Here is an 18,843-nt window from a genome sequence, read left to right as displayed (position 1 = left end):
CTCTATGAGGAGTCGTCAAAAACAGCACGTGGTTCGGTTTTCACTTTAAACTGTAGGTACCCTGTCCCTAGTTAGATAAATGGGGTATGGGACACGCAAGTTGCTCAAGTGGCTTCCAGTAGATAGACTTGAACCGAGAAATTGAACCACATAAGGTTATTCTTGGTATCTACAAACATAATTAACTTTGTACTGAACCCTCAGACCGAATGTCCTACTCGCACGTTTCCGGCTTTTTGATTTGTTTTTTGTTTTTGTTTTTCTGTCAGACTGTTGCGTGTACTATAAAATAATAAAAAATAAAAAATGTTCAGATATATGGAAATAATGAGATTAATATTTCGGTGTGTCGGACAAGCACAATAAGCTAAGCTATGCTTGTAAATGGGTAAACAATTTTTATATATTAGTTCCACATAAACGAAATTTTCTTTCTCTTGTTGTATTGTAGATTTTTGCTTACCAATTAATAATACTAGGTCCGATCGCAGTATCCACCTACAAAATCTTGACCGTGTCCATCATTCCTTTCGTAATCGGATCTTCGTAATAACTGCGAAGCACACAGGTGGGCTCTTGTATTTTTATATATTCCAGTGCTACTTGGAATAATAACTCAATTTTTCACTGGTGAAATACTACTATAATATTTCTTCTACACACATCAAAAATACAGACTTTTTACTTATTCTCACAACCAAAATGGCTACCACCGATCTCGCTATAAAATAAAGTACGTCTACCTTCGTTCATTAACAGAGAGCGAGTCCTTCTTCTTACCGAGGAACAGGAAAAACATCCTAGTTTTTTAACGCTTACAAGGGAACCTCCCCATCGCACCCCCCTCAGATTTAGTTTTAAGTTGGCACAGTGGATAGGCCTTGAAAAACTGAACACAGATCAATCGAGAAAACAGGAAGAAGTTGTGTGGAACTAAGAAAAAAATAAGCAAAATATACAAACTGAGTAGTCCATGCGCAAGATAGGCAACATCAAGGGTGTTCTGAGGTCAGGAGCGCCGTGATCTTGTGGTTAGCGTGAGCAGCTGCGGAGCAAGAAGTCCATGGTTCAAGTCTTCCCTTGCGTGAAAAGTTTACTTTTTTATTTTCGCAAAGTTATGATCTGTCCGTTCGTTCATTGACGTCTCTGTTCATTGTAATAAGTTTAGTGTCTGTGTTTTGCGACCGCACCGCAAAACCGTGCGATTAGTAGACGAAAGGACGTGCCTCTCCAATGGGAACCGAAAACATTTGATCGCAAGGTTATAGGTCAACCGATTCCCCCACAGGAAAACACGTCTGATATATTCTATACGACACTGGTGACGGCATGTGCGTCACATGACAGGAATATGTTGTCGACCTACCTAACTTGTACACTTGGCGAATGGGTAAAAAGATTCTTCTACCTTGCCCGATTTAGGTTTTCTTTTGGATGTGATAATTAAATCAAATGGCTCTGAGCACTATGGGACTCAACTGCTGTGGTCAAAAGTCCCCTAGAACTTAGAACTACTTAAACCTAACTAACCTAAGGACAGCACACAACACCCAGCCATCACGAGGCAGAGAAAATCCCTGACCCCGCCGGGAATCGAACCCGGGAACCCGGGCGTGGGAAGCGAGAACGCTACCGCACGACCACGAGATGCGGGCGGATGTGATAATTACTCTCAAAAAGTGATTAAAACATAAGAGTTGTCACATAAACTGCAACAAATGAATGCAATAGTTTCACAGTCGCACAGTTTTCCCTGTGCTCTGTCAAAACATATGTTTTTAAAGTTTTCAAATTTTTCCGTGTGTAGACCGTCAAATCCTGCATATGTCCAAGCAAATCTCAACATGTAATGGAATTTTGGAGGGCGAAGTTGATTGTGTGTGAGTGCCTGAACTTTGATAATTGTCTGAAAATAAAATTTCTTTCACTCGAGGGATGATTTGAACCATGGACCTCTCGTGCCGCAGCTGCTGACGCTAACCACGGGACCACGGAGATCCTCAGTTCATATTGTCCTTGTTGTTGCCTATCTTGCACATGGACTACTCAGTTTGTATATTTTGCTTTTTTTTCATAGTTCCATATAACTTCTTCCTATTTTCTCGATTGATCTGTGTTCAATTTTTCAAGGCCTATCCACTGTGCCGACTTATAACTAAATCTGAGGGGGGTGCGATGGGGAGGTTCCCTTGTTAGAAATCAAAATTACATGACGGTAGGCCCAGGCTCTACGCTGGACTACCGCTTCACCTTTTCTGTTTGCCATTGAAGGAAACGAAAAAATGAAAACAAGAAATGCAAAACGTATTAAAATTGCCCCCCTACTGTATACTGTCGGAAATAAGACTCTTTATTTAGGGAGACAGTATAGTAGACCGTGTAGTTTAACAGTTCATTGATGACCTAATCACCAGTTTATACGAAACTTTAGCAGTTATCGTGAAAACCGTTAAAACTGGTGACGAGATCACCAGTAATAATCTCAGTTACACAATGCAAAAAGAACAAAGACTGATAAGACTAGAAAACAAACAATACAAATGTGACTTTGCAGGCAATGGTCGCAAGCGAAGTGAGACTTTCGACTTATTGTCACATGGAGAGAAAAACACGGTATTTGTTAGGACATATAAAATTAACGATATGTAAGTTTTGCGTTTTGAATGCCACAGTTAAACGTTTTTGAAAAGAATTGTTTATTTTTCATTTTAGCCACAATAATTGTCAGATATGCATTTACTCAACCACTGTTCACCGATTTCGGCTACAAGCCAGTTTTAAGTGACAGCATTCTTTCGTGGCCACTTTCCAACAAACAATTTGTTTTGCTCCTGTCAATACGAAAGCAAATCGAGACACACACAAAGACAGCACTCACTCCCGTCCGCCCCCCCCCCCTCGCCCCCTCCCTCCCCACACACAATAGTACAAGTTTACATCCAGTTTACTTTCGCTGGTGATGGAAAGACGAAAGGAATGTATGATGAGGTAAAAGAAATTATTCACGTAATTAATGTAGCGGACAACACTGATGAGTGACTGGAATTCGGTAATGATAGGAAGAAGAAAACAGAAAATGGTAGGAGAATATGAACTGGGGAAAGGAACTGAAAGAGGAAGTCGACTTGTAGGATTTTGCACAAAGGATAATTTAATCATAGCTAGCACGATTTAAGAATCGTGGAAGAAGGTTGTACACGTGGAAGAGAATTGGAGACACTGGAAGTTTCTCGATAGACCATTTAAAGGTAAGACTGTGATTTCAGGACGACATTTTAAACTGCAAGACATTTCCAGTAACAGATGTGAATTGTGACCATAATTTATTGGTTATGTACTGTAGATTGAAACTGAAGAACTTGTAAAAAAGGTAGCAAATTATGGAGATGGGACTTGGCTAAGTTGAAAGAACCAGAGGTTGCAGAGAATTACAAAAGAAGCATTAGGCAACGATTGATTAAAACATGGAAAAGGAATACAACAGAAGACGAATAGGTAACTTTGAGAGATGGAACAGTGAAGGCACCAGGGGATCAAACAGGTAAAAAGATAACGCCTAGAAGAACACCTTGGATGTAACAGGAGGTACCGAATTTAACTGATGAATCGAGAAAATATAAAAACGCAGAAAATGAAGAGGCTAAAGGCTATATAACTGTCTAGAAAATTAGACTGACAAAAAGTGCGAAATGGCTAAGCAGGAACGTTTAGAGGGCTAATTTAAGTCTATAGATGCATGTATATTAGGGGACAGGTAGGTGCTACCTTCAAAAAAATTAAACAAGCCTTTGGAGAAAATAGAAGTAGTCATATGAATATCAAGAGCTGGACCGAAAAACCAGTACAGAGCAAAGAAGAAAAAGCTGAAGGATGGAAAGAATACATACAGGGGTTATCCAAGAGAAATGAAGGAAATTTTATAGGAGGGGAAGAGTAAATAGATGAGATGGCAGATATGATACTCCGAGAAAAATTTGATAGGGCACTGAAAGACCTAAGCCGAAAAAAGGCCCCTGTTGTAGATGACCCTCAGTACTACAGATATCCTTGGGGTGAGCCAGCAATGACAAAACTGTTCCACCTGATGTGCAAGATATATGACACAGGGGAAATACCCTAGACTTCAAAAAGAGTGAAATAATTCAAATTCAAAAGACAGCAGGTGCATACAGGTGTGAAAATTACGAAACTATCAGTGTAATAAGTTATCGTGGCAAAATATTGATATGAATTATTTACAGAAGAATGGAAAAACTGCTAGATGCTGAGCTAGGAGAAGATCAGTTTGAGTTCTGGAGAAATATTGGAACAAGTGAGGAAATACTGACCCTATGACTTAAGTTAAAGAAACGCATACTACGTTTATAGCTTTTGATATTGCTAATCGGTATACACCCTTTGAAATTCTGGAGTTATCAGGGGTAAAATATGGGCGGAGAAAACCTTTTTGCAATTTGCACAGAAACCAGACGGCAGTTACAAAGACGAAGGGCACAAAAGGGAAGCGGTGATTGAGAAGGGACTGAGACAGCATTGTAAGGACATCACACACATACATGCCCTAGGCAGGATTCGAACCTGCGACCGGAGCGGTCGCTCGGCTCCAGACTGTAGCGCCTAGAACCGCACGCCACTCCGGCCCGCAAAAGAGAGAGAGAGAGAGAGAGAGAGAGAGAGAGAGAGAGAGAGAGAGATTCAGGAATTACTCAGGGAGATGAAATAAAAGCTTTGAGGTGTGCCGACGAGGATATAACTTAAACATTAGCAAAAGAAAAAAAAAAGAGTAGTGGAATGTAATCGACTTAAATCAGTTGACGCTGAGTGAATTAGTCTAGGGATTGAGTTACTACAAGTAATAGATAAGTTTTGCCATTTGGGCAGCAAAATAACTGATGTTGGCCATAGAAGAAGGGGCACAAAATGTAGACTGCCATTGGCTAAAAAGCGTTACGACATCTTTTCTGTAGTGTAGCCTTGTACGAATGTGAAACGTGGTCGATTGTCAGACAAGAAGAGAACAGAAGCTTTTGAAATGTGGTCCCGCAGAAGAATGATGAAGATTAGATGGGAAGATCATGTAAGTAATGATTAGGTAATAAAGAGAATTGGGAAAAAGAAATTTTCGGCATATGTTTACTGAAAGATGGAGTCAGTTGATGTGACATTGGAGAGAGGTGTAGGGAGAGACCAAGAGATGAGTACAGTAAAGAGTTTCAAATGGATGTAGGTTGCAGCTTACAGATGAAGAGGCTTGCACAGAATGGAGCAACCTGGGGAGCTGCGTCAGGCCAACCTTCGGACTGAAGACCACAACAAAAACAGTGAAGTACGACCCTGGACTCGCATTTGGGAGGACTGTTGCTTGTCCGGAGATCGACACTTAGGTTCTCCGTGATTTCATTAAATCGCTTAAGGCAAATGCCGAGATGGTTCCTTTGGAAGGGCACGAAGAATTTTCCATCCCCATCTTTCGCTAATCCGAGCTTGTGTTCCATCTCCAATGAACCCGCCGTCGACGGGACGCTAAGCACCAATCTCCAGTCAGTACCTCTCGAAACGAGAGAGATATGTAGGGCTGCACTCTGGTATGTATGCTCCACTAGTCCAAAAGGGTTTCCAAGCCTCAGGACAGGAGAGTCTCTCTCATTCCCTCTCCTGTGGTGCACCGTGTGTGTGGCGAATCTTCCGCCAGTCTCGGAAGCTGGCTCACTTGAACCTTTCGTGCCAGACGTGTGTAACGATGCAATCCTCTCGTGCAGCTGTAATGAATATAGTAAAGATGCTAGGCGTATGGATTCTGTGCATTGTGTTCTCTGTGCTGAGCGGAGCGGATGACGCGGATGCCTCGCAGTACCGTTTGCCGGTCAAAAACATTGCGGATTTTCGGAAGGCTGGAGCATTGGTGCAGGACCTACAGAGGGTGGCCAGCAAAAACTGCGAGGTAATTACAGTCCCAGTGAATAAAAAACAGAGAAAATTTCAAAATTTTAAACATGGCTGAAGCAGCAACTGTTAAAAATCTTCACGAAAAAAAAACAAAAACAAAAAACAACCACAAGGGAACAAACGCTTATAGCTTTAAGCAACCATGAAAATTACCAAATTATTACATGCACAAGAACTTTTAGTCACTTACTAAAATCACATCCTGCAGTGGAGATGCATAAAACAATCGTACCAAAGGCGGCACCAGTAGTTAAAATTAAGAAACCATCTGTCATCATGAATAAAAACCATAACAGAATCATTTTAACCACAGTACACATCGAAAGCCGCGAACAACTATCATCAAACATACGTAAAATCCCAACAAGACAGGAAAGGAGCATCTCACCAGCATTAATAGACAAGAAAACTAGCTTCTAGTCAGCCAGACTATATTACGTTAGAGCAAGAAGAGTTTTGAGACCATCCAAAAATTTTTTGTTTCTAAGCTGCACTTGTTTGTTAAGAATAATCCATCTTTTCGAGATAGATATTTAACAATTTCTAATTCCTCTAACAGGTCCAGTTTGTAACCCTTACTCTCTTACAATTCTACGTCATCCAGTTTACGTGGCATATGTCGTAAGAGCAATAGATGTTCAGCAAACGTGGAATTCTACACATTTTCCCCATTTTTACCTAGCATGTGTTCTTTATATCTTACTTTAATGGGTCTACCTGTCTGTCCAACGTAGTAGTTGGGGCAGTCGTTACAAGTAATTTTGTAGACTCCGGATTTGATGCCAAGTTCTTCCCGTGCCCCAGTAGTATGAATCACTCTTTGTTTTAAGCTATTGTTTACGGAAAAGTAAACTCTGAAACCGCACTGCTTCAGTAGAAGTCTCCTTGTCTTGTATGATACGTTCCCCAAAAATGGAATAGGAATAAAGTTATTACCCTCACTCTTTATCGCACTGTTATCTCCTAAGGTTAAACATTTTACACCTGTATTTTTGCTTCTAATGAAAATATATTTAGATATACCGAAACCGTGGTCAAGGATGTCAATAAATCTTTATCCTGCAACTATTTGACTGTTATCGTTTAGCGTGACAGAGAAAATTACTGTAGTACGCTTACAGCTATAATAACTGAAATTCATGATAAACAAATAGTAGCTTAAGGTCGAGATAAGACTGATACAAGCTACCACGAATATAATATAAGCGAATACTAAAATATAATAGCTGAAACAGGCAGCGTAGGGGAGATAACTGCCCTGTGATTGACGCTTTTTAAAAAGTGCTTTCGTAGTGGAACAAATCCTCTGCCCATGGCACTCTGTCAGTTCCCAGGGAGACGTAAAGTTCATTTTTACAGGGTACTCGGTGGAACACTTCTTGCGGAGATGTGGTGGTATTAATTTCTCGTTTAAGCTTGGTGGATTAAAGATAAGATGTGTGGGTGGAGCAGTTTTAGTAGCGATGTCAGAACTGGTTTTTCAAGCTATTACGTGAACTGAGTGCGTGGAAACGGTTTCAATTGAGGGAGAGAAATGAAAAAAATGCATTCTCAGATAATAATGAAAACTTTCTTTCAAAATGTAGCTTCATTTGGAATTTATGTGCAAAAACTCGTCTTTTGTGAGTTTTTTACTCGCACCTCTTCTATTCTTTTAAACTTGTGCGAATCAGGTCGGATTTTAGAAGAAGATAGACAAATACATGTAACTAATGGTTGTTCAGTTTTTTTGGGAAAGGTTTATCCTTTGCCACGATATAGCGGTCTAAAGTTGCACATAAAATCTTCAAAAACTGCTATCCCATCTTGTGGAAAAGTTGTTTTCGCACGAAACAAGCATAAGTTCGTCAGTTTTCGTAGAGGACTGAAAAGTTGATAGTCTTTTGTCGCGCGGACTTCGTTTCGCAGTTCTACTGCTTATTTCAGCCAATCATACTCATACTTAAATGGTTGTTGCAACATTTCGCGGTATAGTAAAAGTTGGGAACCAGAGTAAAAAATGCTGTTATCATAGCACAAAAAGGCCAATCCGCCCTGGTCTGAGTTAGGGATGCAAAAGAAGGGAACTAGCTTTCCAGCTTATCTGGCAGCTTCAGAGACATTTAAATCAAAACATGTTGACATATTTGCGCTTTTTACGAGTTAACCCTACTTCCCCAGCGCATTGTGCTCTCTTAGCTGCGAGATGTTGGCACACCTGTGCCAAAAATCCAGAAGATTCGCCACCCATAATAAACAATAAACGATGTTATATGGTTGAAGAGCACAGATGCAACAGCTAAAAAGGTTTTCCTGGGAGGGATAAAATTTCTGGGGTGTAGATTTGTTCCAGGGAAGACGCTAAAATTTTTTTGATTTGTGCGTGGGGGTGGTTGATTTTTTACCCTAGAAGACCATTTCTCCCCTAAACCCACAGCCTTTTATATGGGTAGTGAGGGGTAGAAACAAATATGTATAAATTTATGTCAAGACACAAAGGAATTAAAGACATTAGCTACCAGGGGCAATTATTTATATCAATGGGGCAAGGTGAAAATTTGTGCTGGACCGAGATTCGAATCCAGGTCTCTTGCTTACGAGGCAGATGCGCTGTCCACTACGGCAATGGCCGTCACATCCGCACGGAATACCCTAGCATGCCACCCGTCAGACACAACTCCTCATCTTATACAACACACTGCTAATGTAGTCCTCCTGCTCATTAGTCTCATAATTTGCGGCATCTCGCCGATTTTCGTAAGAGTTCGAGCATTGAAGGAACTTAATCGTCATCACATTAATTATATATATTTGCTTCTAGAGTTTGGGATGGATCCAAAATAGGAAGTATCCGAAAGTGGGGGTGCGTCTGTAATAGGAAGTATTCCAGAGCGACTTTAATGACACTTTGTGGCATATTGCACTATATGACAAATTCTCTGTTGGTTACGTGATAGCATTTGTCATGTTTCACGACATGACATCATGTATCATGTTACTGTACTTGACACAATGCCTTATAATAGATGATCATGAGGTACTAATACTATAAAGTAAATGAAGGGAATATACTTGTCAAAATATTTTGATTTAAAAGTCTTTGAAGCTTCCCGTTAAGTCGAAAAGCTAGTTCCCTTCTTTTACATTCCTAACTCTGCCTAGGACGCATTTGCCCTTTTTTGTGCTATGATAGGAGCATTTTTCATAGTGGTAAGCATATGTATTGAGGCGAAGTTTGCTTACCAATGGAACGTATGTCTATACAAGCGTGTCTATAGGCACTGGAATGTCTGGGTTTGGTAGAAATAAATACTAGGTAGGATGTTCTTTCCTACGTGGACGCTTCTCAGAGTTTTTCTCGTTCGGTTGCAGGTTCCTCTGGAATTTCGGAAGGCTACCACTCGGGTGACTCGTCTGACTACGGCGGCGGCAGCGGCGCCTCCTCTGTGGAGTACCACGGGGACTCGGGGCTGGGCTCGTCCGGGGGCGGCTTCGGAGGCGGCTACGGGGGCGGCTACGGAGACGGTGCGTCGAGCGGCATCACGACGGAGCTGACGGCGCACGGCATCCGCCACAGCCTGGGGGGCGGGCACGGCGGCGGCTACGCGGCTGGGCTGTCCTCGTTGGTCGACGGCAACCACCTGGGCGGAGGCGGCTACGGGGGCGGAGGCCTACACTTCGCTGGGCACAGGTCGGGCGTGGCCGCGCCCTCGCAGGGGTACAGGTGAGGCGGCCCACATATCATCGCATCTACTACGAACACTTTTCAGATATCTATATTTTAATAAAAATACTCTGCAACTAGGGGACACTCTTACCACTTCTGGGGGCAGTTTGGAGCTATTTAAATCACGGCACTGACCTTTACTTTTAGTTTTTTTTTTTTTTGTCACCAGTCTTCTGACCGGTTTGATGCTCCCCGCCACGGCTTGCTCGCCTGTGCTAGCCTCTTCATTTCAGAGTAGCAATAGCGGTCCACGTCTTCAATTATTTGCTGGATGTATTACAATGTTTGTCTTCCTCTACAGTTTTTACCCTCTATAGCTCCCTCTAGTACCATGGAAGTTATTCTCCGATGTTTTAAGATGTAAGATGTCCTATCATCCTGTTCCCTTCTTCTTGTCAGTGTTTTCGATACATTACTTTCCTCACTGATTCCGCGGAGAACATGTTTCATTCCTTACCTGACCAGGGCTTAATAAGCCACGGCTGCACAATACCAACACGAATTCTTTACAGACAAATGGAAAAACTGGTAGAAGCTGACCTCGGGGATGATCAGTTTGGATTCCGTAGAAATGTTGGAACACGTGAGGCAGTACACTGACCCTACGACTTATCTTAGAAAATAAATTACGGAAAGGCAAACCTACGTATCTAGCATTTGTAGACTTAGTGAAAGCTTTTCACAATGTTGACTCTTTCAAATTCTGAAGGTGGCAGGGGTAAAATACAGGGACCTAAAGGCTATTTACAATTTGTACAGAAACCAGATGGCAGTTATAAGTGCCGAGGGCATGGGAAGCAGTCATTAGGAAGGGAGTGAGACAGGGCTGTAGCCTATCCCCGATGTTATTCAATCTGTATATTGAGCAAGCAGCAAAGGAAACAAAAGAAAAATTCGGAGTAGGAATTAAAATCCGTGGAGAAGAAATATAAACTTTAAGGTTTGCCGATGACATTGTAATTCTGTCAGAGACAGCAAAGGACTTGGAAGAGCAGTTGAACGGAATGGACAGTGTCTTGAAAGGAGGATATAAGATGAACATCAACAAAAGCAAAACGAGAAAAATGGACTGTAGTCTAATTAAATCGGGTGATGCTGCGGGAATTAGATTAGTAAATGAGACGCTTAAAGTAGTAAAGGACTTTTGCTATTTGGGGAGCAAAATAACTGATGATGGTCGAAGTAGAGAGGATATAAAATGTAGACTGGCAATGGCGAGGAAAGCGTTTCTGAAGAAGAAAAATTTGTTAACATCGAGTACAAATTTAAGTGTCAGGAAGTCGTTTCTGAGAGTATCTGTATGGAGTGTGGCCATGTATGTAAGTGAAACGTGGACGATAAATAGTTTAGACAAGAAGAGAAAAGAAGCTTTTGAAATGTGGTGCTACAGAAGAATGCTGAAGATTAGATGGGTAGATCACATAACTAACGAGGAGGTATTGAATAGAATTGGAGAGAAGAGAAATTTGTGGCACAACTTGACTAGAAGAAGGAATCGGTTGGTACGGCATTTTCTGAGGCATCAAGGGATCACCAATTTAGTATTGGAGGGCAGCGTGGAGGGTAAAAAACGTAGAGGGAGACCAAGAGATGAATACACTAAACAGATACAGAAGGATGTAGGTTGCAGTAGGTACTGGGAGATGAAGAAGCTTGCACAGGATAGAGTAGCATGGAGAGCTGCATCAAACCAGTCTCTGGACTGAAGACCACAACAACAACAACAACATCAGTCCACCTAATTTTCAGCATTCTTCTGTACCACCAAATCTCGAACGTTTCAATTCTCTACTGTTCCAGTTTACACACAGTCCGTGGTTCACTACTATACAGTTCTGTGCTCTCAAAGTATATTCTCAGAAATTTCTGTCGAAAATTAAAGCCTTGTTTGATACTAGTAGACTCCTCTTCGCCAGGAATGCCCTTTTTAGCAGTGCTAGTCTGCTTTTGATGTTCTCCTTGCTCCGTCCGTCATAGGTTGTTCTACTCCCTAGGTAGCAGAATTCCTTTTCATCATCTTCCCGGTCACTAATCGTGATGTTAAATTTGTCGCTCTCCACGTTTCTGCTACTTCTCATCATTTCATCTTTCTTCGATTTTCTCTCAATCCATATTCTGTTCTCGTTAGAATATTCATTCCATTTAACAGATAACTTTCACTGACGATAGCAATATCATCAGCGAATCCTAACATTGATATCCTTTCACTCTGAATTTTAATTCCTCTCTTGAACCTTTCTTTTTTTTCGATCATTACTTTTTCGATGTGTAGGTTGAACAGTAGATGCGAAAGACTACATGCCAGTCTCATTCCCCTTTTAGCCAGAGCACGTCGTTCTTGATGTTCCAGTCTTATTGTTCACTCTTGGTTCTTGTATATATTGTACATTATCCGTCTTTCCCTATTGCTTACCCCTGCTTTTATCAGAATTTCGAACATCTTGTAGCATTTACGCTCTTAGTATTGATACACCTACTCGGGAAGAAACCGTGACCTCTATGAGCCAGAGGTATGGAGCTGTCTATATTTAAATGATGCAATCTATACCATCCACTTAATATCAAAGAGGAAAAAAAGTAAATATTTCTTAAAGAACTATTTTAACTATCTACGGAGATTTTTTGATCATAGGATGGCCTGATCTCGTGCCCGAACTGGTAGCCAGTAGACTAAATAAAAATGCTGCTACAGACTAAAGCAAATAATTGTTTCTACTCTCATTTGTCACACTTGCCTTACTACAGTCAGTGGAACTGGAATAAAAGCTGTTCTAACATCTCATATGTACCAGTATGCAGTACGCAGGAGAGTCTGTAAGTTCTGAAGCTGATTTTTTGATGCGTTTCCACTAACCTCATCGTTGACTGACTGTTGAACTCCGTAGTTTGAACACTTCACGCCAGACGTGTTGGAACGCATCAGTCTAGCTGTTGTAGAAGTGTGTGAGCATCTGCTGTAACCTGATATTACGTGAGTGTGTAATGGACTCTGGAACTCTGAGCATTTTGTCTTGTAGAAAGTCTTGCAGAACTATCACTGGAAGCACTCACACCCGTTAAATATCTAGTTATGTGCGTATGAAACGATTGAAAGTGGACCGACCACAGAAAGCTAATCGCAAATAAGATTACGCCAGACAGAGGTTCCTTGGGAGAACTCAAAAAGTGCAGTCCATACAGTCTGGGATCCATATCAGATAAGATTGATAAAGAAAGATCCAAAGAAGAGCAGCGCGTTTCGTTACAGTTGCATTTAGTAAGCGCGAAAGTGTCGCGGAGATATTCAGCCAACTGCATTGGCAGATGTTACAACGAAGGCATTGTGCATTGTGGTGTGACTTACTGTTAAGATTTCGAGAGTGTACGTTCCTAGAAGAGTCAGTCATTATATCGCTTCTCCTGCATACGTCTCTCGAAAAGATCATGAAGGTAAAATTAGAGGTTCGAGCCCACACTGAGGTTTACCGTCAATTATTTCCCGCAGACGGTTCGCTACTGGAACAGGAATGGGGAGAAATTACAGTAGTACGCAAAGAACGCTCCGCCACACATCGTAAGGTGCCTTTGGGAGTATATATGTAGATGTCTCCAATTCTGTTCCGCGTCTTCATCTAGTAAAGAATATACCTACATACGGGATATCCAGACAGACTTGCGACTAGAACAAGAACTTATTAACATGATTGTTAACACTTCGCTACACTACCAAATTGACCATTTCTTAACGGCTCAGGATGTGCGCTGTCAATCGGTCTCTTCTTTTAGTCAAGTAGTGCTATAAATTTTTTTTCTCTGCGATTCAGATCTTTATCTGTTCATTAGTTATCCGAACTGCTCAACAAATTTTCAGGACAACACCTCAAAATCTATTCATGTCCTGTATTTACTCGTTATAGTCCATGTTCAGTTCCATATAACAGTACATTCCACATTTCAGTCCAATACTTTCAGAGAAGACTTCCTAACGCTTAAAATTATATTGCACTTAATATTTCTCTTTTTCAGAAACTTCTCTTCTTGTTACTGCAGTACTTCCTGCAACGTCCCCTGTGTAGCCCCCACCCGGAAATCCGAATGTAGGACCGTTTTACACTGCAAATTTTTTTAATTCAAGATGATTCCATCATCTCTCACTTAAGCCTGAAAATGAGTGCCTGATCATATTGTGGCACTTTATTTTACAGATCCGTCTGGATCACATAAACTTTTACACTCCACTATTACCGGTTTCGGCTACTGCCATCTCCAGATGATAAAATATTCTGATGTAGGTATCAACGTCAAATTATGTATATAGATACATAGTAAGTGCTTCCATCATCATTAAACCATGCAGTACAGCCGTATGTCCTTCCTCCTGTGATTTCCCCTTGCTTTCATCCATGCGGCAATACCAACATACCAAGGCTTTGTTAAATATTGTTGCAAGGCCAGATCAGTCATCCAGACTTCTGCCCCAGAAACTATTCAAAAGCCTGCTGCCGCTCTTCAGGAATCATAAATCGGCCTGGCCTCTACACTGACACTTCTCCGATGTGTTTGCATCTTCCGTACGGCTATCTATATCGCTGAGGCGTGGAGGCCACCAAATCGTGAAAATTCCATGGTTCACTGTCGCTTTTAAATTTATGATTAGTTTATTACCTTAGTCTGGCAACTTGTACAAGAATAATTTTTCATAAACTGACAGTATTAAAAACTCGCTTAAAGAGTAACAACTAGTCACAGTTTGTGTTTTAATTATTTTAATAAAAATGCACCAAGACCAGGTCGAGGTTAGAAAATGCATCTTTAGATATCTTTTACACGGCTGACTGTTGAAGCCCTTTCCAGGTCTATTACTGAACGATGCCCTGAGATGGTTCTAAAATGCATCATGAATGTGATAAAACCTATATAACTTTGTCATGTACTTATTCGGAACTCAGATTGTGCATCAGTTACATCCAGTACCATTCCAGGATGTGTTAACTTCCTGCGAACATCTCATTTTTATATGAAGAACGCTTTATATGCACTGTGTAAGGTCAGGCACCTCCTACTGACATGAACAAACTATCTTTAAATTACCAGATAGGGATGTAGTCTTAACTTCAATAAGATTATGTATCTTGTCCTTACAGAAGTCTTCTACTTACCTCATATTATTATTATTCTCACACGAAATTAAACTATTTAGGTTGCTGAATTAAAAAATTTGCAGCCTGGAACCATGTTTATTGCGATAGCCGTTCAAAGTCATTTTAAATTGTTGCTAGTAGACTCAATATCTTTGTTCATAATTTTTCTATTTTAACACTGTTACAGTCAATTCGACTGTTGTATCATGAATGCAGAGTGACCTAATGTTTCTGTAACCACGGCTCTGGTTGCCATTAAAACCCTACTTAGTCTCATTACGACACTTGACCGCATGGTCAACTTGTGACTGCGCACAGCCAACTCACCAATTCTACAGAGTGCCCCAAAAATGTTACGACAAACTTCGATGGATTGCAGAGGGTGTCTTGAGATACAATTCGAGGGTGATGACCTGTGTCCAGGAACGACATCCAACGACGCTACAGAATGTCGAAGTTATAGACGCTGGCGCCTGCCAGTAGGCCGGCCTTTGTGCAGCAAACGTGACTCTGTACGCTGGCAGACTGTAGGCGGAATGTCTCGCAATGCCGTTTCTTGGTCAATGATCGCGACTGGTTGTCACGATCACCAGTGGAGAAGATAGAGCTGCGTAGACAGGCCTTGTCTCTTACGAACGCGGTGCTTTGCTTCCTCGGTGGATGACGGTTTTGGACACGGGTTTCCATATGCAGTTTATTTTTCTAGTGCATACCGAAAAACGATGAGATTTTAAAGGGCTACTGGAGAAAAGTAAACAGTGAATGGAGACCCGTGTCCAAAATCCTAATCCACCGAGGCATCGAAGCATCGCATTCATAGGAGACAAGGTCTTTCTACACAGGAGCTAGCTCCATCTTCTCCTCTGGCGATGGTGGCAATCAATCGTGATCATTGACCAACAAACAATATTACGAGACTGCTACCGAGGGTGTAGTCTCGTGGCAGTTATCGGAACCTATAACTTCGACGCTATGTAGTGTCGTTGGATGACGTTGCCGGATAAGGGTTCCTATCTTAGATTTGTTCCTCAAGACACCCTCTACAGCCCCTTTAAGGTAGTCACAATATTTGTGGAACGCGCTGTATAATGCTGTTATGGATATTAACCTCCCCTCGTCTCTTGGACCTGAATTTTCTTCTTAAGGGGCTCCGGAACGCCCTATACTTGCAATGTTAAAATAACGCTTATAAATTACATCTTTCCTCACAAAGTATTTGAGGTAGGAAGTTGAACTTTTTACAGATTATTTATTGGAATATGGGCTACAACTTAACACAGGGATTTTACAAAATTTTAGTTCAGTTATTAAAGATGATTTTTTTTCAATTGTAATGAAAATTCACAACATTTTTTTTCAATTTTTTATTTATATATTCAAAAATATACAGTTTTTTGGAAAAAGGCTGTGTTAAATTATGCAGAAGGTACTGTGTAACATTTACTGAAAGTTTGAAACAAATATGTTTGGAAGATGCTTAGAAAACATGTAATTAGTATGAGAAAATAAAAGTTTTGGGAATCGAGCGACAAAGATTGGATTAACTTTTTAGTGCATTCCAGGTCCATAGGATGGATTATCTTCATCCTCTGCAAACTCCTCCTCCAGCTTCCTCTTGTTCCTCCTCCTGTTTACTCTTGCTTGTATTTCTAGACTCTTTACAGCCCTGTCTGCAGCCCGAAGGCGTTCCTTGTCTAAAGCAAGCATCGCTCGTACCATGTTAGAACCTATCTTCATTCCCATATTTCTAAATACCTTGCACCTTACAATGTTGCCATCGTTGAAAGTCGCAACAGCATCATACACACCAAAGTGAAGTGTTTCTATTCCAACAAATACAGTCTTGGGGATTCTCGACCATATAACACTATTTACACTTTCATTGGGGTTTTGAGTTTTTCCGTGAATACACTTTTTCAACATTTCAGGTGCTGCTAAGTCTCTGAAAATAGGTTTTATCACCTCCATTATTGCATGAGGCAGACTATGCTTATGAGTGTACACTTCACCAGTTAGCAATTCTTTGTTATATTTACACCAACTGTCTTCTTCTTTGTGACACAAGCTATGTTGGGGATTTTCATCGTCTTTATTGTTTACAGTAATAACACATACCTTTGCCTTTCCAACATTTCTCCTTTTCTTAAAAGCCTTCAGAGGATTTCTAATAACTTTACTTTTACTCATTATTATACTTCAACAAAACAGAGACTCAAGAAACAGAATTAATTACGAATATTTTCGAGATAACGACAGAGTAAATAAACATGAAACAATCGACAATCACATCAGCGATATATATTGAACCATCACAGGTTAGCCACAACACATACTTTATCTCACATCACTAAAATGTACCTGATGAACACGGACGTTAATAATAACAGCATTTGACAGCAGTTTAACAGCGCCACAGTGGGTCACGCCCATGTAGAACACATTTCAAAAAAATTTAAAAATAGTTGTAGTCTTCGGAATTGAATAAATTATATATCTATTAAAAGGTAATAGTCTGCAGATTCAGAAAACGCAAAAAAGTAAAAATTGAACTTTTCATGATTTTGAGCCTTTCCGGAGCCCCTTAACCCGTTTCTTCAGGAAATACAACTGTATTTAGCGGCATTCATGTGCCTTCAGGTCCCTCATTACTTAATATGCGTGCGATCTCTTACACGAACACCACTCGACTTTCTCAGACGCTCTGCTACGTTTTATGAGAACTGCATTGTCAATTCGCTCTCTGTCCACTGTCAGGTGCAATCTTTCAAATTCTTAAGCCAGCACATCGTTCTTTCTGTTTCAGCGTGCACGAGACAAGCAACGAGGGCGGCGGCATCGAGGATGGCGGTTATGGCGTCGCTGGCGGCTATGGGGCAGGATACGGGAGCGGCTATGGCCGCAGTATGCGAGTCCTCAGTCACTACTAAGCACTGCCCCGGCCCCTAACTGGAAACAGGTTGCCAGTCTTAACGCCACCCATGAAGGCCACCATTAAGAACTTGGTGCCACTTGGCTTAGGGCATCGCTGTGTTTGTCACCCCCTTGCGACTGAAGAAAATCAAGCGCGCCTGCATTCTTTTGCTGAAAGATCTGTCAGCAATGGACGTAGAACCTTCTCGAATCAAACCAAAGTCTTATTCTCTAGTTTAGATTCTCGTACGCCGCTTGCAATGCAAAGCATTGCGATACCTCATCACTTAGCATTATGTTCGCAACTTGTAGCTCTCTTTGCCCACTGAGACGCTATTTGCAGTCCGAGTGTAGAAGCACGTTGTTAATGAACGTTTTTCATATCAAATAACCCTTAGACTGAACTGTTCCTCGGCTTGTATTTGTGTTTTGTTGTTAATATTATTTTTCAGTTGTTGTTATTGTTTAATTGTTTCATGTTTTATAAGAGTTGTTGTATTGTTGACTTTATCACTGTGATTATCTTATTGTTATTATTTTTCTTAATGAGACAAGCACTACTATAAGATGTACATACATAGTCACTAACCCGCTGTTATTACGTTTAATGAATTTTTTATAATTTTATTATTTTTCTAATAAAATATTTTTGATCATAAATTATTATCATTAAATCAAATAACGTTACGTTAAATGTAATTGCTGTGTATGTGTCATTAAATAATCTTCTCTCCTTCTCTCAACATCTAGGTAAAGCAAAAAAAAAAAAAAAACAAAAAAAAGTGATCTGTCTATTTCTTCTGAATGAAGGAAAACAAACTAAAAAGCAAATATTCCCGTATTTCTGGAAAAAGGGACAAAGGTTTTACTTGCGGGTATTATATTTACGCTTGAAGCCTATATGAGTCAGCATGAGAAATAGAATTTAACCCTGGTTCCCTACTACACGACGCCATCCTAAAGTTAGAAAGACTACCTCCGCAGAATAAATGCTACACTGCATAATGCATTGCATGTAAAGCTATCAGAAGATGCTCTTGTTGGCAGAGCAAACCTACTAAAAAAGAAAGAGAAAAAACAGCATGTGGCGATTTGTCCTTGTCTTTACTCCTAACCTTCTCTGTATCTCCAGCAGGAGATGAATTTTAGCGCTAAATAAAT

General features: G+C 40.7%; 1 protein-coding gene across 1 annotated transcript in view; it reads left to right on the top strand.

The window, feature by feature from the left end:
• The window catches only part of LOC126260721 (uncharacterized), a 63,646-nt gene extending 45,617 nt beyond the window's left edge, over positions 1-18,029 (top strand). Inside the window, exons 5-6 of the mRNA XM_049958058.1 lie at positions 9,298-9,649; positions 17,576-18,029. Of these exons, the coding sequence (XP_049814015.1) occupies positions 9,298-9,649; positions 17,576-17,699 (476 nt within the window). The 3' untranslated portion in view covers positions 17,700-18,029. The remainder of the gene's footprint in view (positions 1-9,297; positions 9,650-17,575) is intronic.
• Positions 18,030-18,843: the final 814 nt, after the last annotated feature.

This window comes from Schistocerca nitens, chromosome 5 (assembly GCF_023898315.1).
Source record: "Schistocerca nitens isolate TAMUIC-IGC-003100 chromosome 5, iqSchNite1.1, whole genome shotgun sequence".
Classification (NCBI taxonomy): Eukaryota; Metazoa; Arthropoda; class Insecta; order Orthoptera; family Acrididae; genus Schistocerca; species Schistocerca nitens.
The sequence above is the reverse complement of the archived record's forward strand: the minus strand, read 5'-3'. Positions and strand labels throughout refer to the sequence as shown.